Source organism: Bradysia coprophila, assembly GCF_014529535.1.
Source record: "Bradysia coprophila strain Holo2 chromosome X unlocalized genomic scaffold, BU_Bcop_v1 contig_79, whole genome shotgun sequence".
Taxonomy (NCBI): domain Eukaryota; kingdom Metazoa; phylum Arthropoda; class Insecta; order Diptera; family Sciaridae; genus Bradysia; species Bradysia coprophila.
Window position 1 is genome coordinate 2,294,575 of NW_023503370.1, and position 24,583 is coordinate 2,319,157.

The following is a 24,583-nucleotide window of genomic DNA, read 5'->3' on the forward strand; positions in this document are numbered from 1 at the left end:
CTTTCTGGTGGTCTGCCCATTGGTCGTGTCATTGGTGGTCTCCAATCCATTATGGTTTTGGTCCAACGTTCGTCTGTCATTCTCGCACTTCCACTTTAGAGATGCTACCACTTCCATCATGTCTACGACTTTCTTTACTGATTCGTCATTTTATCTCATTGCTCTTTGTGCTACTCTGAGCTGGTTCTCGGATGCTTTCGTTAGTATTAACGTTTCTGCTACATACGAATAGTCAAACACCTTCCTTTTCAGACTGTTGTTCATTTTGCTTTTAAAAACCATCCTAAATTTTCTGAGCGCTGCCCTTCCAAGACCAATCCTTCTTTTGTCCTCTGCTGTCTGATTGTCTGGACCTAGTTTTAACTTGTGGCCAACATACACATAGTTGTCGACTCTTTTACTGACTGACCCATGCGAAAGTTACCTTTTACATTGCAGTTTACCCCCTATGAAAATGATCTATTGCATGAAGAATATTTTCAGTTAACTTTACGTAAATTCCTTTGTGATATTGACCTTTTGCATGGGGAGAATTCATCGAATGCTTGTCATCAGCTGGAATATACACTTGTTAATAAGACAGTTAACTTGTTAATTAAAAAAAAAAAACAATTGTGAGTTTTCTTTCGCAGCATTCAATGTGTTCTACTATTTTGAGGCATGACGAAATGGAAATTACCGCAAAGGCCATCAGATCTATGAATTATTTGTGAGGAGTGTAAGGGTGTAAAGGAATGCGAGTAAAAACGAATACAGATCATAATCACCGCATTACGGATAGACCGACAGGTCAAAGTGAAACAAATTTATTTGCCAAATACCGCTTCCGCAATTTTTTATATTGTAAAGTGTAAATAATATTCAAGAAAAAAGATTTTATATCAAATTTAAGAAAAAGTAGCCAAAAAAAATCCACGTCGATATGAATACACATTTCCTGGTATACCCGAAAAGTAAATAAAATAAAATTAGAAATAAAGTTTAAGCTTTTACGTAAACCCATAAAAATAAAGTACATGCCGAAGTCAATAATTGTCTAATTTAATAACAATTTGCAACACTCGCATAACAATTCACCTTTTCCAACTAAAAAAACTAAACTTTTAAATTCTATTGTTTTTGTTAGATTTTCCAAATATATAATACGTAAGTAAACAAAAATAATATATAATATCCACAGAGGTATACAATAAATTTAACTATACACATCTGTCAGACCAGCAGCTATGTATCATTGTACGAACATATTATTGGAAAATCATAAATTTTCTCACACAAAATTTCTCTTTTTGTTTCAAACGAAAATTTTCTCTGTACGAAATATATTTTTTTTTCTTTAATTTAAATTTATATGTTTACCAGCGATACGATTTATCGAAAAATCATTTATTACTTGAAATGGTTGCATTCAATTTGCTCTGCAGTTTTGAGAGAAAATTCAGCCAAAAAAAAACAAAACACATCGGTTGCCACTCTTTTTTTCGGTATATTCGCTAAAAGACTCTGCATAAGATCGTGCACGAAGAAGTTATCAGAAGAAATTTTAGTTGCTGCTCACCTGTTGATTCGTTTAGACGGGTTTCGATGTGTATCGCGTAAATGAATTTTTGTTTTGGTCTTATGTTTAAAACAATTTTTTTAACGGTTACACGGTCTGTAGAATAAGTTAAATGACTGTCTTGGTGATTTATTACAAAATATTGTGCATTTCTTAATTATAATTATGAATTTTTAGTTGAAGAAAGATGATGGATGATATAGTTATCTAACTTAAAGTGTTATTTCATTTATGTATGGTGATAATGGTCTGTAACAAATATGCTCCATTCTTTAAAATGATTTCATAGTGGCAGTTGCTTAGTATAATTTAAAAAAAAAAATTAATTAATTAACTGATATGTACGAGAACTCTGTCGAAACAATATGATGTTGAGCTATACAAGAACTGTGTTGAAAGTGCAATTGAAAATGTGATTTTTCGATGACTGACAATTAATTAAATTGTGCAATATAACACCAAATGGATAAAAAATTTACCAAAAATGGATTACAGATTTACTTTACACAGATTATGGACTATTTTAATGTCAATTCATCTCGTAAATGGTAAGCAATGGCGAAATGCTCTTTCACTATTCTATAAATTAATAGCTAAATAATTAATTAACTCTGCAAACTGTGGAGTAAAGAAAATTAAAAAACCCATTCGAAAATCTAATTGTATATATTGCTAATGAAGTTAACATACTGAAGCATATCAATGGATTTTTAATTTGGATTTTCAAGAAAATTCCGAACTTTAGGATTGGGTTCTGTAATTGTTTGTCGCAACGTACATTACGAGATGTGAAGAAATTTGTTTTTTGATTTCAGTAATTTAAAATCAATTAAAAGGTGTCTGAAGTCATTTCAGTGTCCTTAAATGTTCATGTACCTTAAAAATGAGATTTATTAACACCTCCACGGTGCCACAACATTTTAAAATTTAAACCGCTCAGGACAAAACATTTTTTGGATCCATTCTCTCCATCTGTAACTACACTATTTCAATAGTGGTTATAGACGATTCCAGCTCGATTCTAATACTTTTCTCCCGTTTCAATAGTTTCGATAATATTATTTGCAGCCTTGGTTCGAACAGCATCTGCCTTTCTTTTCATCAATTTTCTTGATCCTTTAAGCCTATAAATTTAGTTTAATTAACTTTTTGCAACACAATTTCGATTCTGTTACTGCTTTTGTTTCAAATTGAAATAAAATCTGCTACTTCAACTAACTAAACTTTCTTCAATAGATCTGCTACTTCATTCCTTTTAACACGCGTTTTTCATCGCTCAATTTTGTCGTTGCTGTCGATGAGAGATGATTAATCATATCTAAATGAATTTAAAATTCTAAAAGCTGCGAATGAGATAAATTTAGAAAATTCTTTGTCACTCTACAAAAGCCGTTTGGAATTTAAAAAAAAAAATGTAAATTCTTTGAAGAAAATCCTCAAAATTATTTATTAAAATTCGATGACACTCCAAGAAAGTCCTCTGTTACTAAAACTCTTCGAAATGCAGGTGAATGACCTGATCTCGCAGGTTTTTTTTTGCTACAACCTACGTTTTCATGTTGAAATACAACTTAATTAACAAGGAAATTATAAATTGCAAAGTAAATTATTGTAATAGACTCGCCTTCGGCTCGAATTACATACTTCCCACATGTCATAACAACAAATGTCCCAGCAAGACAGCAAAATACTTTGTTTGCTTGCGGCCAAATGGAAAAAACAGGGGCCGCTACCAAACAAATTTACCGTTCACCAAAGAGCCCTGTAAACTAAAAGATACATTTCACATTGGACATCATCATTAGTCTCACATTTTGATATCCATATTTTATCCTCTAGTTTGTTACAATTAAATTTTTTGAATGTCAAGCCGACAATTGCATCAAATCCAACTTCTACACGTTGCATTCTCATTACTAAGCAGAAACGTTTCGCGTTTCAGCACTGCACAGTGTACATTTCTATCGAAACAAAGGTTTGTCTACGTTATTCTTAAACACTTTCAAAGTAACTATAAACAAAATTTGAGATTCAATTCGCTGAAGACGTGAACTATTCTCTGTAAATGAATTTTTCCTGATTCCAAAATGCACAAATCACAAACGAAAAAATTAGTTCAATAGGCTGAAGAGTTCATTATGTTAGGAGGATGGGAAAAAAATTGTTTGTCTCATGAAAGATGATATGGGAAATGCAATTAATTTTTGTTAGTTTATTTTGTCAGAAAAACACCATTGTCTGGTGCAATTTTTTTTTTTTATTATTTGTTTGAAGATGAGATGGGAAAATTGAATCAAAGAGAACATTTTTTTGCTAGAGTATCGTCTTGTTATGTTAAATGTTGCGCGGTGTTCGTAACGCCAGATTGGTTAATATAATAAATGACACGACGAATTGATACACTTTTTGTACTTAACACTTGGTGCAGTGATTTCGCATGGGCTGGTGTTTTTCTCGCAAATATTTCATAATAAAAATTATTGTTGCGTTTGTTATTGCTACTTTATGCAAAATATATTTTTATTGTTGAAATGAGAAGAGGCTAATAATTTGCGAGAAATTAAAAACTTGTGGGAATGGTTTCTTATGTAAAATTATTTAGATGATATATGTGTCTCGTTGCGTTGCATCATCACAGTTGGTTGTTTTTCTTCAGTCATTCTAATTTCTGCATAAATCATCAATAAAAATCCGAAAATCAATTGTTTGTCACCTCCCGGACACCCATGTAATTGCTCCGAGCAATAACGAATGCAAATTTATTTAAGCTTTTTTTTTCTAAAGTCATCCAAGTGAAAAACGTTTACGCAGAAAGCATAAATAAATGAAACATAAATATGTATTCAATTGATCGATTATGAACGTGAATAGTGTGTGCGGTTAAATATCATTTTGTAAAAATTTATTTTATAGTTAATGGTCGGCCAGACGGTCAGTACAAGTCACATGATTGTACAATAATTTTTCATTACCGCAAACAGTTCAAAGTATTCCAAATATTCTGTTGCGAGCTGATTTTGTTAGCAAAAACACCATCTGTTATTGATACCGATGACAAAAGTGAGCGTTGGCTGTTGTTCTCTTTTATACCAAAAAATTATGCTAGATCTAATGAAGAGAAGGACTAGACGATATTTTTAACAAAAGATGTAAATGATTGGATTTCAAAACGCTATTCCAAAAAGGTTAATGACCAGGTTAGTTTTTGCACAGTTTGATGAATGTAATGTCTAGATAGAAAGTCAATATAACGTGGTCCGGTGGTAATGAATTCACCCTGCGGACTTTCATAATTCTTTTTCCTAATTAAAAAAATAATTTAACAAAAGAGAATAAAATCTAAAAATTTAAAACACAATGTCAATAATATATCATTTCTGAGAATTAAATTTCTTTGTTCCTTTATTCGTGTGACTGAAAGTATTTACCAGATTATGTACACTATAGAAAAAAAAAAAGATTTTTTATTTGACTCTAGGTATTTGTAATTTTGACTAAAAAATGCAAAACGTAAACAGCTATGTCTTGGAAATGAAACAGCGATTTTTCATTGTCATTTGGAAAAATGAATCAAAGAAATTTGCATCGTGGTGGGACATTCCATACCGTTGATCATGTTACACTTATTACTGTAGCTCGGTTAGTATACTAATCAGAGCTTTTGCACATTATACATGATTATTAGAAATTATTTATCTATCTTCCTACCACCTATATGGAACAATATGTTCAAAGACTGCAATCGAGACTGCAATATAAATCTTTATCCTCAGGTTACGTATGTAAATAATAATACAAACTAGCAATTAGGCAATGATGTCGACATAAAGATACTTTAGATATACTTTGAAATGTGTATGTGTGCTGCGTATTACCGAATGTCTAAGTTTTACTTTAACCTTTAACCTTGTAATTGTGGCCTACAAAAATTTTGTTTAACAAACGAAAATCTAGATTTCATTTTCTGCCATTCAGAATATAGATTTTCATTTGCTAGCTCAAACAATCAGGGCCTATTTAAGAGGAATTTAATTCCGGAAATTTTCCCTAATTTTTCCGTCACGTTTTATCTGTTTCTCGAAAAAACACCTCCGTTGTTTTTATGGCCTTTTAGCCTTTTACTATTTGTATTTAAGAACTACATCGATGCCAATAGCATTTTCCTTTTTACACAGGCTATTGTCAGGCGCCTGCTAATAGCATTTTTGCAAACAACACGTTCAGTTTATTAAGTTTTGTTAGAAACAATGGTTATTTGTGTACCTGTTTTGGACGATTGATTTTAGGCAATTTCGCTGATTGTAGGCCGAACGAAGTGAGGTGCACATGTAAGTTTTCATGCAGAGGGTCGGAAACCCGAGAAAATTCGAAAAATTGCCCTCATTTTCGGCCCCGAAGCATGAAAAACTTTTTTTATGCCAAATACTGCGAAAGTTTGTATTTTCGGTCCTCAAATGGTGACCGAAAGTAAAAAAATTCAGGCCTTGGGCCGAAAGTAAATGTCACTGTCATGATTTTACTTTCGCCCCGTGGGCTTGCGTATTTGCGGGCCGAAAGTAAATGTCACTGTCATCATTTTACTTTCGGTCCTCATATGTCGCGAAAACACATGTTCACTTGATTGAAAGTACGCATTGAGTGTAGTGTTGTGTTGACGATAGCCAAATGTTTTGTGAGCAAGTGAATGTATGTTTACAGTAATTTCATTTGTTAAATTGTTTTTATTTTTATACCAGGGGGCTGCCTGTTGGATTTCCAATTGAATCATCTAGTAGACCTGTGTAAAACTTTAGTATGCCTTTATGCAATCGAGGCAATCGAGTTAGTTCTCTTATATTGGTCGATTAGTTTGGACGTCTTTCATTAAAATTATTTATATTTAGTATCCTCTGCGTTTATATATCTACCTGGAAACTCTGGATAACTAACAGGTTATGGGCCCAGAGTACGCGGACGGAGGATTACAGAAAATTTAGAGATTTCACATGGTCGAATTAAAATTACAAAATTTGTGACAAAACTTGGAAAGGAATCAATTGGAAAATGTTTGGAACTAAAATGATTTGTTGAGCAAGGAACCAGCGGAACATCCGATATCAGTGGTGTTGGGAGTGGCGTAAGCCATAGTCCAGCTGATAATCGTGAAAAGTGATTGGTAGAAACAATAAATACGGCCGATGTCGGATTTGAGCAATAGATGTGAGCCAGAGGAACGGCAAAAGAATTGAGCAACAGATTTGAGCCACAGGAAGAGCAATAGAATTGAGCAATAGATTTGAGCCACAAGAAGAGCGATAAAATTGAGCAACAGAATCCAAATCGGAAACATTATAAAATTGAATCTGAGACCAATCGAGATGGGGAATTAAGAGGTTCGTTAATTGAAGAATTACATTTGCAAGTTGTAGGAAGTGTTACGAACATGGATTGAAATCATTTGAACGGAGTAAAAGAAAATGTGAACTTATGAAAGTTAAGGAGGTGATCCGGACGATTCAATTGAGGAGGTGTGTTGGATTTCCAATTGAATCATCTAGTAGACCTGTGTAAAACTTTAGTATGCCTTTATGCAATCGAGGCAATCGAGTTAGTTCTCTTATATTGGTCGATTAGTTTGGACGTCTTTCATTAAAATTATTTATATTTAGTATCCTCTGCGTTTATATATCTACCTGGAAACTCTGGATAACTAACACTGCCGCCCCCTGGACCCCCGCGCTTTTCGGCATTTTCGTGTTTCTACAGCAAATTTTGTTGATAACTCAACAGTTTCATTAAATTTATGTTTTGTTTCGGACCGAAAATACAAATCTTCCGCAGTATTTGGCATAAAAAATAGTATGCATCACTCGGGGCAAAAGTAAAAAAACTCAAATCGTGTGATTGCCGCCCTTGCCTGCGGCGCGGGCTGCAAACTTCACACGTTTGAATTTTTTTACTTTCGCCCCTTGTTATGCAAAATACTATTTCATGTGTCGGGGCCGAAAATGAGGGAGTTTCGAGATTTTCCTCGGGTTTTCGAGCATGAAATTTTTTTTTGAGTATCTGTTTTGGACGATTGATTTTAGGCACTTTCGCATGTAGCGAACTTCGTTCGGGCTACAACTCTCGAAATTGCCTAAAATCAAACGTCCAAAACAGATACACAAATAACTATTGTAAGTCTCTGAAATTGCTTCACATAAGAGCATGAGTATTTGTGCTCCTCCTAGCATTAATATAGAAAATATTTGGAATCTGATGGTATTAGAATAGAATTTGTTTCGTTAAGAAAGCAGTCATGTTTTTTCGGTTTGAGATAAAATGCACTACGAAGTCTGGAGGCTTTTTGACGTCTGGCATACGAGTGTTAACGCTAGGAGTCACTTTTTTTCTTATAATGTCTACTAACCAAATATGTCCAGCATAACAGCTAAAAACGCTTTCGAAATAAGAATGATTCAATATCAATGGCGTCGACTCTATGTTGGGCCTAGTGAGAACAACATCCCTTTCGTCTCACCTTAATCAAACAAGTTGACAAAAACAATTGCTGAGATAGAAAGTGGTAATTGTAAGAATTGATAAACAAACAACAAATTGGATCGATCGAAAGACGAAAAACAAAAAACAACTTGGATCAACCGGTATCACCAACGTATAATATTGTAAACATCCTTTTCATTTATCAAAAAATTTCTATCTAAATGCATTTTTGCACTAAAACTGTTGCTGGTGCTCACACCAGTAAATCGCGTGAAAGATTTGCCGCTTTAACTTTCGCATTTAAATATATCCACTTAAAACGAAATATTATTTATGTGCATGTAATTTATGATACATACAAAATAGCAACAACAACACCACATTACAACAGTGCAAGATTTGTATGATGGTGCAGTTATTAAACTTGAATTAAAATTTTAACATTTCAAGAAATGGGTTTTTCACTGGTTGCAAGTTAATGCGACAGAACATCATGACTTAAATGTAGACGAATTTCGGCTTAACTAATTCGCACATATTTATGCGACACGTGAAGAAAGCTTTCATACATTAAATTTACATCTAGTTTGTTTAAATATGAAAAAACAAAAACAAAATCAAAATTGTAGAAATTGTGAGTAACCAACCACGAACCGCACTCAACTTTTTATGATATAATATTCATTAAAAGTCCACACGGTCAACATGGATGGAGGTTCGTCTCTCGGAGGTACGCACAAATTCAACAACTGGCTTAGCTGTTTGAGAATCTTTTTTTTTATTATTTCCTTTTGCTTTTGGTCAAAGTAAATTCGTGTTCAATACTTTTATATATACTTCCTATATCTTCCCAAGTCATGCAGCGATGTGCAGTCAAACATGCATGACTTAATTTCAAACAGTAGGCAATATACTGCTATCAAGATCTACATTTTTCTCACAGCTATATGATCATTCAAATACATCAGCACTGGAAGGCGATCAAACGAACAGCATAATCATATTTCACAAAATAATATTTAATTGTGTTCATCTGCCGTTACCGTGTTGCTCTTTGATTCAAATGAAAGAAACAAAACAACAACAACAAAAATCTCTTTATTAAAATTGATCTTTAACAACCAACAGAGAAATCTCCGAATCAATACTTTCGATTTTGTTTGTAAGATATGAGTCGAATATACGATTACGAATTGGTAATTGTCAGAAAGACCAATAATAATGACCAATTTTGGAGATAATTTAATAGATTTTATAATAGACAATTTTAAAATCAAATAAAATGCGTGTGGTAACAACCATCAAACAATGAGGATAATTTCGTATGACGAACGGAATGAATGAAATTGATAAACGATGGAAAACTTGTTTCCGATTGAATGGACGTGTATATTACGACACGTTTTGTTGTTTTGAATACAGTTTTTTTTTGGATATAATGTTATCTCAGCTCGACTTCGATTTTATGCAATTTTAAATGTTTTTATCGTCCCTTGGATTAGGTACCGTAGGTACGACGAATTTCATCAATTTTGGGGTCTGCTTAGGCTCTAGTATATTTCTCATTTGTGTGTGTGTGTGTGTAGGAGGAATATAACATTATCAAGGCTAATGATCACCCTTTTCAAGAAATTTTGTGCTGAACATGTAAATTTGATTTGATTTCTTTCATTTTCAAAGTAACGTAAAGTAATGCAAAGTATCTGTGATTTGAAATGAAAGAGGACTTACAGCTACAAAAGCCTATAGTCAGTTTCGCGGATAGGCGCTGTTGAAAGACAGTAGGACTGTCCAAATAATCAACATATGTTTAGTCATAAGTCAAGAACGGGTGACGGCCTTTACCGATGCCCATACGCTTTACGAAAAATCTGCCAGAGGTGCATATTCCTGTAACATTTCAACTTTTAAAAACATGTCTATCTCTAGGCATCACAAAAAAAATGACCCCGTGACATGCTCTAACTTTTCACCTGTTCACTCCAAAAATGTGCACCTAATCGAATGAGTTAAAGATACATATTTCTTAGAATTGAAACGATTCAAACGAGCAATGGTCTGTCCGGATTGCCGAACCATTGTTTTCGATTTGGCTGAAAAATTAGGAATTTAAATCCGCTAAAATACACTAACCTTTGTGTCGATAACAGATTACAGAGGAAGCAGATTGCTAGGGACTGAATAATTGTGGCAAAATCAAAGCTGTTTCATTCAGACCCGAACAATATTAAAATTACATATATCGCAGCATCCAGTCCGAAAATGAAGTAATATTTTCATTAACCGTGACGATTCCGGTTCGATTTGTGCATTTACCATTTTACAGATTAAATATTTATCTGTTAACATTATTGTTTAAAGCTTTGCGCTTATAAAACAATTGTAATTGGTTACAGTTATCAAACGTAAATTAAACAAATTAATCGTTTCCTTAAAGCGGTACAAATTTAAATTGATATGCGCGGTCGGTGAATATACAAATTCAAATGGTTTTACATCAATTTAAAATAGATCAACAGAAATGGAAAATGTTTAGATAAAACAACAAATAAGTTGGGTTGGAGCTTGCGGAAAACGAAAAGTGGATATTATATGCATGCTAATTCACTAAATATCATGAATTTGAGTTTAATGCTGGATTGAAATTTTTCTTGTAAAAGTTTACTATCGAAATACTGATGTAGTTACAATACGCACATAAGTTCATAAACTTTGAATTTTTACTTAAAAAATAAAAAAAAAACAACAAAACATAACCGCCAGCCACATTTAAATCATTTACGTTGCGCTACGTTAACTTCTGCTCTTGTTTTTAATTTTAATTTTATTAGAATTACATAGAGAGTAACAACAAACAAAAATTATTTACTTTCTTCTTTTTTGTCTGATCCGGAGAAAAGTAACATTTCGTTACATAAGCATGGTAATTATTGAAAGATTTTGGTTTTTTTTTTGTTCAGCAAAAGGTTGCGCTGGGCGAATAGAGATAATCTTTTTTCAAATATTACAACTTTTCTCAAATATTTTGGTGAATGTTTCAACGGCTGAGCACCAGACGGCAAATTAGATTTCCGGAAAATTGTATCTGTGCAAAACAGATCTCCAGCAACCGCATACACCTCGTTGACAAAATCAGAAAGACCAAAATCGGATAGTGTCGGCTTGCAAATTTCATTACAGTGTCCCATTTTAGGCCTCCTAATTTTGTAAACAAGGTGTATCCGGTTGCTGGAGAGCTACTTTGGTCTGTGAGATTAAGATACATGCCTGACTGTTTTGAATTAAGTGTTCAGATCCACTTCTTGTTGATTTTCGATAAATATTTAAATCTCTGAGGTCGAAGACAACACCACTATACGTATTATAATGACTTACATTGTGATAACACCACGGTGGTGTGCCTATGCAGCTTTTTCTTCGTCTGATTCATAAATTTCAGACTTTAGAGATTTATTCGGCCAGAAGTTACCGATTCCAAAGAATTTTGCTTGCATTTTGTTTATCTCGAAAAACTAATGAAAATTCACCAGCAAATATTGAGTTTTCAAAAAATTTCTGACGTCCGACCCTCACACTGTGCAACGTGATAAGGCCAAAAATAGTAGATGCACATCTGTTTAAAATGTTTAATTAATTGGAACTTCCAAGTTAGAAGTCATGTACACACACAGCCGAAGGTGTTGTAAAAAATCCAATTCGTCAAAACAATTATTTTGGACAGAGCTTATGCTATTTTATCTGCTGAGAACAGATGTATCGAGATAAACATTTGTGCACTAGAGGGATAAATGAGAGATTATGGTCCTAGGCAGACAATAGTAGAATATGTACCTCTGTCTGAAATCTTTATTTTGACGATTTAGAAGTTATGTACTGAGCCGAAGAGGTGGTACATAATCCAAATCGTCAAAATTAACATTTTAGACAGAGGTGCATTACAGAGGACTATTATCGGTGCATACAACTTCATCAACCGCGCCAACTGCTAGAAATCTTGAATTAAAATGTAAACCTGCGCAAAGTTATAATTTTCTTTTGCATTTCCACATATCTAAATCTGAAGATACAAGTGTTTCAGTTTTCGTTTTGAATTCACAGCCTCACACATCAGTCGAAGTAAAATTGAAAGCCCACTTGAAAAGTAGTTTCAATTACATGAAAATCACATGAATTTCAATTTAATTTAGAAAAATTAGACGTCTCAGAGTCGTGCCAATGTATATGCATTGCATGGTTCTGTTAAACTTTCATTCAATATGACCTATGTTACGTTATGATCGATATCACCTCCTACATAATCCGCATTTGCACGTGATTACCACTATTCGCTGATGGAAAAGTAAAAGTACATTGTAACGTTGCACTCAAAGTCTGCTAAAAAATAATTTTGCATTCGAACGGCTTTTCAATATGCAAGTTCAATGTTGGCCTCCGGTTATTTGTTTATTTTATTTCGTTTTTATATTGATATTGTAAGTTGTGCATCGACGTTTTCAACGTGTATGAAGAAATATATAAATATTATGGATGGCTTGGTTGCGAGCATGTGAAATCGTTGAAAATAATTTAGTGTTAAAAACGTGAATGAGAAAAGGGCATAAAAATGCATTTTACATCTGGATTTTTTTAACAATGATGAAACGAAACGAATCTGTTACGAACATTTTGCTTAACCATTCTTTCACTTCTTTTCTTTCCAGCTTGTTACTTTTACTCAAAACTTGGTCAAGATTCGGAAGCTGAGGGCGTTCGCTTCATTCGCGTGCGAGAAGATATGAACGTTGGCTCCGATATACTAACATTACGAGCCTATCCCAGAGATTCGATCAAAATCAAAGGCATTGATCGATCGTCGGATTATAAATTTTTTAAGCTATTAGAGATTAACAGCACCTTCGTTCAAGTTTTATTGGACAAAACACTGGAAGACTTAGTTGATAGAGACGTGCCACAGAATTTATTAAAATTTAAGATTGAATGTTCCAGCAGGGATGGTAGAAACGAAGAGACATCATCCTTGGCAATAACGGTTTACATTGAAGATATCAATGATAATTTTCCGAAATTTAAAAACCTGCCATACACAATAAATGTAGATGAGTCTACCCCGGTCGGGTCTACCGTATTCCAAGGCATATCGGCATTCGATCGCGACAAACCGAACACACCCAATTCGGACGTACAATATTCAATGGGGCTACAAGATTTTGGTCCTGGCGGGCCATATTTCTCCTTAGAAAGTCCTCATCGACCAGCCGTAGTTCTTCGTAGACCATTGGATTATGACGAGGGCATTCAACAGTTTGTGATACCTATTATCGCATCGGTAAATTGTGTACATGATAGTTAGCGCATGCGTGGAGATTATGTGGAAAATGTTTCTGTTTTCAGGATCGAGGAACACCGCCCAAAATATCGAACACAAATTTAACCATTTATATTGACGATAGTGATGATCAACCTCCTCGGTTCACAGAAGGCGTTTACCGAACCAAAATTAATGAGTTTTATCCCTTGACGGTAAGAAGGTTTTTTTTTAAATGATATTTGCTGGTTTCCACTAACTTGTTCATTTCCAGGGCAAACATATACGAAAGATCCTAAAATTTAAGCCCGAGATCAAGGCATACGACCAAGACTCCATAAACTCCACTTTGATTTACGATATAATCGCTGGTAATGAGCGAGGTCTGTTCACAGTTAATCCAACATCCGGCGATATTTTCTTGGAACGAGAAATCGATTTGGAAGAAGAAAGCCTACCGGGTAACACATTCGTACTACAATTGGAAACTCGCCAACAGGACAATCCGTTGAAACGGGCTGTGGCTCGGGTCGAAATCGAGATAATAGATCTGAATGATAATGCGCCGGAATTTGAAGTTGATCTGTACAACATATCGATAGTGGAAAATTTGCCGAGCGGTTTTAGCGTTCTACAAGTTAATGCCATCGACCGAGATCAGGGGGAAAATGCCGAGTTTTACTATCACATTAATGACGAAAATCCACCGGGAGCATTCGTTATAGACCCTCGAACTGGTTGGATCACTGTACGGGATCAAGAGCTCTTGGACAAAGAAGCGCGTCCCAATATTTTGATGTCAGTGCAGGCCCTGGAAAAGAAGGAACCGTACGATCGAAGAGATTATAATGCGGGAAAGGTTAACGTAGAGATAACATTACTCGATTCGAACGACAATACTCCGGAATTCGAGATGGGTAATTTGTATGAATTTAAATGCAATATCGACGCTCCTGTGGGCCACATAGTCGGATATGGTAACGTTACACTTATCGCATTATCATCAGTCGTATTCATTCGATGTTCATTCTTACAGTGACAGCAACTGATCCAGATGAGGGCCGTAATGGAATGATTTTATACGAATTGCAACATCCGAGAGGAAGTGGCGTTGTCCCTTTCAAATTAGACTCGAATTCTGGTGCGATCATGGTTTCTGGTCCACTGCGACGTGGAAGAATCGCTGTGTTCGTTGAAGCAAGTGATCAGGTACGTCGGTACATCTGTTGTCGTATCTTTTTTGTTTAAAGCAATTCCTCACTCCTAGCCGGCTAATCCATCGGAAAGACGATTTTCATTGGCTGTTGTTACGATTGAAGTTGTCGCTGAAATATCCACTGGTGCTGTGGACTTTATCGGTGCTCCTTATGAGTTTTGGGTCGGTGCCGATGTTCCGATCGGGTCCTCTATTGGACAAATACGAACGAATTTAGACTTTGACGGGCAAAGTGAAGTTATGTACGACCTTTTGCATTCATACTCTGAGGGTGTGCCGTTCGCTGTTGAAGAAAGGTCTGGAATTGTGACGGTAATCCGAGATTTTGCTGACTTTGATCGTGTATACTATGAGTTTGAAGCTGTAGCAGCGCACGTAAGTTGTTGGTTTGATAGACAATGCGTTCGAATAAAATGTTCTTTCCCTGTAGGAAGCAGTGGACAAGCCGTACAGCAAATTAATTCGTAGGAACTCAAAGTCCGAACGACAAATAACGAAAAATGGTGAAGTATTTGAGATTGACGAGGGAGTCATTTCAGACAGTCAAAATGTTCTGGTTACCAATGTGACCATTCACATTGTCAATCCGGACGATGAGCGGGGAATTTTGATGAGGTAATGAGGCTCAAACTGTGAAAATTTCCCTAGACGAAGTTAAACTTATCTCGTGTTTCAGAGGCACATACGCCGATCCGATCGAATTTCATATCAAGGAAAATTTGGCTGGTGCATTGATCGGTCAACTATTGTATCAGAATGCTACAGTGAAGCAACTAGAAAACTTTAAGCCTCAAGGGAAATCACTTCAGAGCAATACTACGACAACTGGTGATGAGCCCAGAGAAATGTACAGCGCAAAGAGTGCGAGAAAAGACCGACAGATTTTCCAGAAAAATCCACACAACGGAACGAACAAAGCAAAGAAGAAGTACACCCGGAAAAATCGCGACACTGACCTCTCGACATTTTATGTATCGGTTACACCAACCGTTTACTTCGACGATGTTTTATTCGGTGAAGAGGCTCAAACAATTCTGAGCATAGCGGAACCTCTAACAGCACCAGCACCATTGAAGGGTAAGAATGCCAAGATCAAAGAATTGGAAACGGGCGAACATATTGAGTACAGCCGAAAATCGACTTACGACACTCGCATCAATGGGAAAGATAAGCCAAGTCACTACGAAACTTATGCAGCCACGAAATTCGTGAATCCCATATCCAATGACGACATTCCGAATGATTCAATAGTGAGTGAGAGTCCCGATCAATCCTTAGACTCGGTGAACGTTCCGTCTGGGCCGGTGGAAGTTGTGATAACACCAAAGCCTCGAATTGCCAAGCAACGAAATCTATTTGTGCTAAAGCCGAACGTAACCGGCTCATCGCAAAAGATCGAAAAACGTTCCCACGACAGTTCGAATTTGCGATTTTTCATTGCCAATCAGCAAGATGTTACCGACATGATTTCGATCACAAATGATGGAACATTAACAACCGTCAAAGCTTTGGACAGAGAAGTTCGCGATTTGTATCGGTTGACTGTTATAGCTGAATACTCCAAGGGTTACGTGAATGGGGCCGGCATTTATCAGGTGATTGTCCATGTCGACGACGTCAACGACAATCCGCCTGTGTTCAATCAAAGGTCATATTCCGGCATCATATTGGAGAATAGTCCGATGGGCAGCGATGTCTATGTCATCAATCAACAAATTTTCATCCATGATGCGGACAAAGGAATCAATGCCGACTTTACGGTAACGCTGAGTGGAGACGGTGCCGATTTGTTTAAAGTGGAATTGGTCAATGGTTCGGTGCCCAGCAATCATACATTGCAGACGTTCGCTAAATATCCGAAAAATATGAACATTGCCGAGAGTTTTGCCAAATTGCAGATCATGTTGATGGACATAAAGACTCAGCCAATGAATGAACCACACTATGCCGTACGATTCGTTGGACCTAGGGTCTTAGATCGTGAACGCGAAAGTTTCTACGATCTGAAAATCATAGCAAAAGATCATGGCGGCCTAAGTTCCGTAGTTCCATTAAATATTTATGTGGCCGACGTTAACGACAACGCGCCCATATTCGACAAAATTGCTGTATTCAAAGACGTCGGCATTGAGATACTGGAATCGACAAACGATTTGGAAATATATTTTGTCGATCGTTTCGGTTCCGATTTTAATTCCGTCGCTGACCTCGGTCCAACGGTTGATCGGCGCAATGACAGCGAAAAGATCACCTACGGCATTAGTTTGCCGAACCGGGAAATCATGCAAATCGGCGAACGTGTCGCCATAGGTACACCGCGAGGTTTCAACACCAATGACAATGTGTCCAAACGGATCAGAAAATCGAAACAGTACGAAACTCCGTATCCGCTATTCTCCTTGTCGGAGAAGATACCGGTCGGTAGTGTCATTTTGAAAATATCAGCTACCGATGAGGATTACGACGAAAATGCTCAAATATTCTACGAAATTGTGTCGGAAACGTTCCTGCCGAAGAGAGTGATACCGAGGCAGGTGCACATAATGAAATACTTGGGCATCGATCGGCTATCGGGCGAAATCAAAACTAATCGTCCATTGCAAGCGGAGTCAGAGATTCGTCTCAATATATCAGCGAAGGATGTTGGCGGATTAACTGACTACACGACGCTGAAATTTAAAGTGATCGACATAAATGATCATGCGCCGATGTTCGAAAAGCCTTGGTACACATTCGATGTGAATGAAGGAGTCTATGCTGGAAGCGTTTTGGGGAAAATTGTAGCTACTGATGAGGACTATGGAGACAATGCCAATGTTTCGTATAGCATCCAGGCTGAGAAAGCTATTCCGTTTTTTGTCACCCCATTTTCGGGTGTTCTGAAAATAAACGGCGAGCTCGATCGTGAAGCGAAATCCAATTACGAATTCAAAATAATGGCCACGGACAACAGTAAAAGTGAGATGAAACTATCGTCATTCGCTGAAATCGAGGTAAACGTGTTGGATCTGAACGATAATGCACCCGAATTTACCGGCTACGATGAAATCTATTACGCCCGTTCGATCGCTGAATTTGGTGGCAATGAACGAAAATTCATTAACGGCGATGGAATCACATCTGAGAACAATCTACAAGATTTATCGAATCAACAGAACATTCCCGTGTACAAGGCCTATTTGAAGAAGACAACCGAACCGGGCACATTTGTCAAACAGATCTCAGCTATTGATAAAGATTTTACGGGAAACGGAAATGGTCTGGTGATGTATGCCCTTCATCACAACCAGTTGCCGTACTTCTTTGAAATCGATTCACGCGATGGAATCATTACGACAGTGTCAAAGTTTACGCGTTTCCACGGCTATGAGCATTTAAATCTGACAATTATTGCCTCTGATCTGGGCAGTCCGTCGCGAACTAGTTCGGCATTGTTGCTGGTCAATTTACAGGGAGCCGATGTGTATGATGGCAACGATGAAGATCGTAATTTCCCGGAAAAATACTACGAAATCGAAGTGGTCGAAAATAGTGAGGTTCCATTGGAGTTGATTCAGCTGAATGTGACATCACAGGAGGAACACTACAAGTGGTCAATTGTTCCCGAAATGGAAGTGTTGGTGAATGATGAATTCGAAATTGATGCCAAAAATGGAACATTGTGGTTGACGAGACCGCTTGACAGAGAAGCGAAAGACGCGTACAGTTTAAAGATCCGAGCAGAGAAGATTACGCGTGAGGCTAAAGCAATGCCGACAATCACATATCCTATAAGCGACGACAAAATTCAAGGGCTGATGGACAACGAAGTTCGGGTGAGTAATTTTTGGAATTTGAAGAAAATGTCACAAATTTTGAGTTAGGTGTGACCCCTCTTCTGTATACTAACACACCACATTGTCATCCAGATAATCATAAAAGTAATCGATGAAAATGATCACGAACCCAAATTTGTGGGAAATGGCAAGCCAATTATTGCCGTCATGCCGAACAGTGCCAATTTCGGCTTTCCCGTAACAAGAGTTCATGCCACTGACCAAGACATCGGATTGAATGCGGATGTCAGATACAGTTTATTGAACGAACCTTCGAAATTGTTTGGAATCGATGCCATTAGTGGACGGATCAGAGTTCTCGGACCGACTCGAAATGAGCAGAGAGTGTATGGGTTCGATGTGAAGGCTACCGATCGACAAGGGGCTGATGATGGTCGCAGTTCCATTGCTAACGTTTTTGTGAGTAGAATTTTTGTTTGTTCAGGGTCAATGGTGTGTTGAACGATTGTGTAATATTTGATAGGTCTATGTTCTGGACGAACATCGTCAAGTCAGACTTGTAATTGCTGGCGATCCGGTTGATGTGGAGAAAGAAATTGATACGTTAACTAGGTAACGAGATCACATTTTTTAAGTGGAAACATGAGCGGTCATTAGTCTCAACAATAAATTTTTCTTTCTAGAATGCTGAGCGATGCTACGGAACTGGACATACGGGTCCGTATGCTCGAACCGCATGTTGGAAGTGTAGATCCAGCGTAATTACCTTCAATGAAACCTTACTTTGCTCACTTTTCTAATAAGAATCCCATTTGTAGAACGGACGTTTTCATCTACGCAGTTGATCCGAGATCGAATTCTATCATTGACATGGACGACTTGCAGAGGTATGTCTGCGAGTTCCGTTCAAAATGCGAAACAATAAAAATTGAATTTTCCATTTTTTTAATCATCCAGTACCATGTCAACGGTGGCTATGCAGAATCTGACGACCTCAGCCCACATTCTCGAGCTGTCTCAAATCGGAAGCCACAATTTCAGGAACATAAACACCATTCATAATGCTTCACTGAAAACACCCGAATTGGCTTCGATCATTTTGGCCGTTGTTGTTTTTGCAGGCGGATTGGCTACAGCGCTATGTGTAGTTTGTGTTAGAAATAAACGGTGAGCATAATTGAATTGATTATATCGATGTAAAGGCTAAAAGTAGAGATCACAATTAGTACCATAACGTGCACAAACCGCACAATCACAAGGTGTAGTAATAAATGGGACGTTTTGCAATACTTATTTCACTTTGTACCATGTTATAATCAACGATTTACTTTTATCTAATATAATAAAACAAGACTGGTTTAATACAACGACTGTAGTTTTACATGTTTGGTGGTTTTACCAATTTTATGAAGCACAGATCACACACCACACCAAAGTCATTCAAATTAAATCAATACGTATCATCGAGAACCGAAACTCCTTGGAGAAATTAGGTAGATGATCGATGCTGGCAGTAGGATTTATTTTTGCACTGTTGATTTTCATGGTTGTAGTTGGTTATCATTTAAAAGTTTACACAGCTCGTAGTGTGAGAATTGCATATTTCGGTAAATTTGTAGGTAAATTTTCTTTGTGAAAGTAAGGCTCGGAATGGGACGGATTTCAACCCTAACTTGAACTAAAATTTCAGGTTCGACGCGAATCTGTAACAGATGTTACATGCTACAGGCACTGAAGAGCCTACAATCATTAAAACTTTTTTGCGAAGTTTCGGAAATTTTCACGATTTTTGCGGATCTCTCAAATCACAAATCACGTAAAAAATCGAGAAAACTCGCGAAAATTCATCAAAACGTCCTCACGATTATAGGTTCTGAAGTGTAGCAAACCACACTGTTCATGTTTCAAGCACTCTAACTTTAATCATTTTCATCTGGAATCTATTGATCTCGGCCTCGGCTCGGATCCACGAAATTCACCCGAAAACTGGAATTATGCCGACCGAGTGTGACAATAAACATCACCTGTCTAAGAAATCATTTATCACCGATTGCATACAACCATGGCAGAGATAACTTTACTCTGTCTTGATACAACGTTTTTCTTAATAATGTCAACGAAAGGTTTCGTTTCCGTCGATGAGTTGAGAAAAAAACTATTTCATCAGATGAGGGAACCTTTTCACTTTCTTCGCAATAGTTGGTACTGGAAGTCACTCTGTCCCATTCAATGTAAATAATGTTTTACATACGTCCACATCTGTGGTGCTGAATCACATCCATCAATACGAACTGCATTTCCGTTCGATATAAAAAAAAGGTCAGCAACCTTACAGAGTACACACTTGCATTCCCGGATGTGTTATTTTCATTGGCTTTGTCAAGAAATTGCAATCGATTTTAAAATAACGGTATCAGTTGTAATTACTTCTTTTTTTTGCAAACGTACTTACATCATGTTCTAGCTCACTGATCCTAGAACTGGTTGTTCAAGTTTCATTCTACATTCTCTATTAAATTGCAATTAAATGATCAGAATGTTTATGTACCGTCAGTGTAATGGTGTGGTTGTTACATTTTTTTTAAGTAATTTTTTTTTTATTCGATGCGGGTACCATTTTTCTTGTAGACGAAACCGGTTAAATGCACCAAGACAACAGCTTGCATATTCCATATCAGGCACGCCCAGTACAGTACGCACAACAAGCAAATCATCGGGAAGCACAAAACCAATGTTACCATCTACACGAACGTTGAGTTCACAATTAATTTACCGTGACAGCAATAAACACATTACCAAGTAAATCACATCATGGCACGATGGAGGAAATTCGATTGAATGTTTTAACGGAACGAAAATTATTTTCCAGAGATAGACATGCAGACCGGCCCAGAGAGTACATTGATGTACCACTACCTCAGTCAGTATTAAACTATAATTTAGATCATGATAGCAGTTGCTTGCGCTACAATCAGATCCATCCACAGTAAGTAAATAGTCAGTCAGGACGAAAGTGAGAAGTCACAAATTCATTTTCAATGACGCAAATTATCGCACGTGAAGCACGAAACAAGAGAAGAAAATTCAAAATTGTACCACCCGTATGTTTGTAGGAATTTGGACACATCGGTACCGTCTTTGCATTCAAGTGGACGTGATTCGGGATTGGATTTATCCCGTGAACGTAGCGAAAGTCCATCGAAACAGATTGTCCGGATTATGAGAGATTCGCAGGTGCGCAGTCGAATCGGCACCAAACGTAAGAAATGTACGTGCGGCCATGCCGAACAACACAGATGTAGTGGCGATGAGAGTAGGTTAGTTGATACAATGTTGCTAATTGGAGCACTTTACACTAATAAGCACAAGAACGGATTTTTTGAACGTGAAAATTGTCATTATTCCTCCTCATAAAATCAGAATGCGGTGGGATAACATAACAATCAAAACATAATTTACATAAATGAGTATAAAGTTAGCCTATAAAGTGAACAATGGAATAATGAAAATCAACTTGATTCATGTCATGAATTTGAACTTAGGGTTTGTTTGGGCTTTTGAGTCAAGAAAATAAATTTATTCCAACTTTGCTTTGTGAGCAAAAAGCATGGAAGTTCACCACTATTTTATGGTGTATTATGAGTGACGGTTGGAGATTTTGATAAATTCATCGATGGTTCGCGTCTTTGCTAAAGTTCCAATGCGAACTTACCGCTTAAATTCACATGCGAAATATTTCTCGAAATTTTTAACTATTACATCGACGAGGCGCCCTAGTTAATAAAAAAAATCTGTTCTAGTGCTTCTCACTACGTTGAAATGTGCCATGCGAACTCAAAACTGAATTATTTTCATCTTTGTTTTCAGTGACAGCTATGAAGACTCGTTAAAGAACATCAAAGTGTGCAGAAGAACGTCACTGCCGAAAAATTCGGTATTCCGACGAAGCTTGCAAATAAATGCGGTCGGAAGTAGAGGAATCAGACATTCATTTTCAGGTATGCAGATTGATCATTATAGCTCACATGTTGAATTTACATCTTAATTAGACGTAGGGTTAATGGGTTAATGTTCCACATTACAATTTGTAGTCCAATGAAAAATCTAGTTGGCAAAGTCTTGATTATTATTAGCTTCGCTATAGGACCGAATTAACTTCTACAGTAGTAACTACTACGCGGTCCATCTCCAACTATCAGTACATTTTCCATTATTTTTGGCGAGATGTTGAAAGGATATTAATAAAATTCTATTTTCTCCTACATCTAGCTTTTATGAATCTCATAAACGAATTTTATTGTCTGTCCCATGCGAAAGTTGACCATTACACAACAGTTTGCCCCTTGCAAAAATGATCCATTACGTGAAGAATATTCTTGTAACTCAACTTTCGCATGGAGCAGCAACAAACCAGAATAAATTGGATATTGGATGCTGCTAGGTTATTCAGTAATTCTGAAACAACCTTGTGATACCTAAAAACTCACTCGTCAGTTTCCTAGCAACTTGCTGCGGTAACTGTTTTTCGACAAGTTTAGTTGTATACCTCGGCTTCGACTCAGATTTACTAACTTTACACTTTTAAGCTTGTTGCTCAAAAAACCCGATAGTGAGCATCCAATGTAATCTACTATTATTTTCAAACTTGCGTTTACGACAACCAAAATCGAAATAATTTTATTTAATGCGTTCTTAAGGCATCCGAGACGATTTGGTGCAGGGGTCACCCGGTTTGTTACAACATCATCGGATGGACATAACCCGGACATCCGTTTCTGACTTGGAAGAACGGCTACGAAACTTGGAGCGAAGCTTTCGCGAACCATTTCACTTGAATAACAATTCGCGTTGTTGAATTGTTGTCACGGAATGCGGATTTATAGATCAAATTTTACTTTTATTTTATTATTTTGTTTATTTTTAATTTAATTTGATAGAAATTCATTTTACCATTTTTGTTTTACCCATTTAACTGTAGTTTAATCATTGTGATTCGATTTTATTTTTATTAATATTATTTCGCGCAATCGAGTGTTGTGAGGCAAAATGTGGTATTTCTGATGGACATTATACATTCGATGTTTTAATTTAAATTAAAAAAGATGAAAATCAGACGCTCAAATGAATTGGTGTACGACGCTGGATATAGCAGCTAACAAGGAATAGTTGAAAAACTTTGAATTTATAATGTCGGTCATTAATTGGACGAACTATAACACTACATAGGATATTATCGTATACATATTCGCTTAGTCTATTAAGAAAATTTTGTAACAACCGCTGATTAATTCATAAAGTTTGTTAAAATAAACGAAACAAAAAATTAAAATCAAGTTGAATATTCTGATCGGCATTTTGTGGTCTGAGAGGATGCTTTTACTCCGGGAACCATGTTTAGAGCAGTGTGGAAGTATGTGGTTTGTTTACGAAGAAGTTGGTGGTAACTACAATTTTTAATTCCGAAGTAAAATGCATTTTTCATTCGTCTAATTAGAATGGAAATGGTTTGTTTACACAACAATTATAGGGATGAAAATTGGTAAACGTGACTTTTCATTTTTATAGCCTGCATAACTGTATAAAACATGAAATCTATTACAACCCCAGACTTGTAAAATATATATGAAAATTCGTTGCACCATTGCATGAGTAATATAAGACTATGCACCTCTTGCCGGAATTGCTATCGAGACGTGTGGGCATTGTTTGTTGGTCGAGCCGAAGGCGAGAACCCGGGTGAAAAAAAAAGTGGTCTCTGAGACCTATTTTAGACCGGTTCGCTTGTATGGCAGTGAGACTACGTATTTTTGACCTTTGAGACCGAAAATTCATCGAGATTGTTCATCGGAATTCATCCGAGAATGGTGAGACGTCTCATTCGAGAATGGTTTTGAATTTGCGAGACGTCCTGAAACTAAGTGAGTGGTCTCATTTTGGATTTGCTAGACCTGGTGAGACTGACTGAGTGGTCTCGTTTCGGATTTGCTAGACCTGGTGAGACTGACTGAGTGGTCTCGTTTTGGATTTGCTAGACCTGGTGAGACTGACTGAGTGGTCTCGTTTTGGATTTGCTAGACCTGGTGAGACTGACTGAGTGGTCTCGTTTTGGATTTGCTAGACCTGGTGAGACTGACTGAGTGGTCTCGTTTTGGATTTGCTAGACCTGGTGAGACTGACTGAGTGGTCTCGTTTTGGATGTGCTAGACTGGTGAGACTGACTGAGTGGTCTCGTTTTGGATTTGCTAGACCTGGTGAGACTGACT

At 36.8% G+C, this 24,583-nt stretch overlaps 1 protein-coding gene across 1 annotated transcript; it reads left to right on the forward strand.

The window, feature by feature from the left end:
- The first annotated feature begins 1,580 nt into the window (after positions 1 to 1,580).
- Positions 1,581 to 23,750, forward strand: LOC119070486 (cadherin-89D). The gene is made up of 18 exons (XM_037174839.1): positions 1,581 to 2,106; positions 12,724 to 13,349; positions 13,415 to 13,543; positions 13,603 to 14,305; positions 14,365 to 14,537; positions 14,596 to 14,919; positions 14,975 to 15,159; positions 15,221 to 18,359; positions 18,453 to 18,779; positions 18,844 to 18,932; positions 19,004 to 19,078; positions 19,139 to 19,207; positions 19,278 to 19,487; positions 20,949 to 21,119; positions 21,190 to 21,306; positions 21,434 to 21,637; positions 22,188 to 22,318; positions 23,018 to 23,750. Exons 1-18 carry the CDS (start codon positions 2,043 to 2,045, stop codon positions 23,173 to 23,175), a joined length of 6,894 nt encoding a protein of 2,297 aa, XP_037030734.1. The 5' UTR covers positions 1,581 to 2,042; the 3' UTR covers positions 23,176 to 23,750.
- The last annotated feature ends 833 nt before the right edge of the window (positions 23,751 to 24,583 follow it).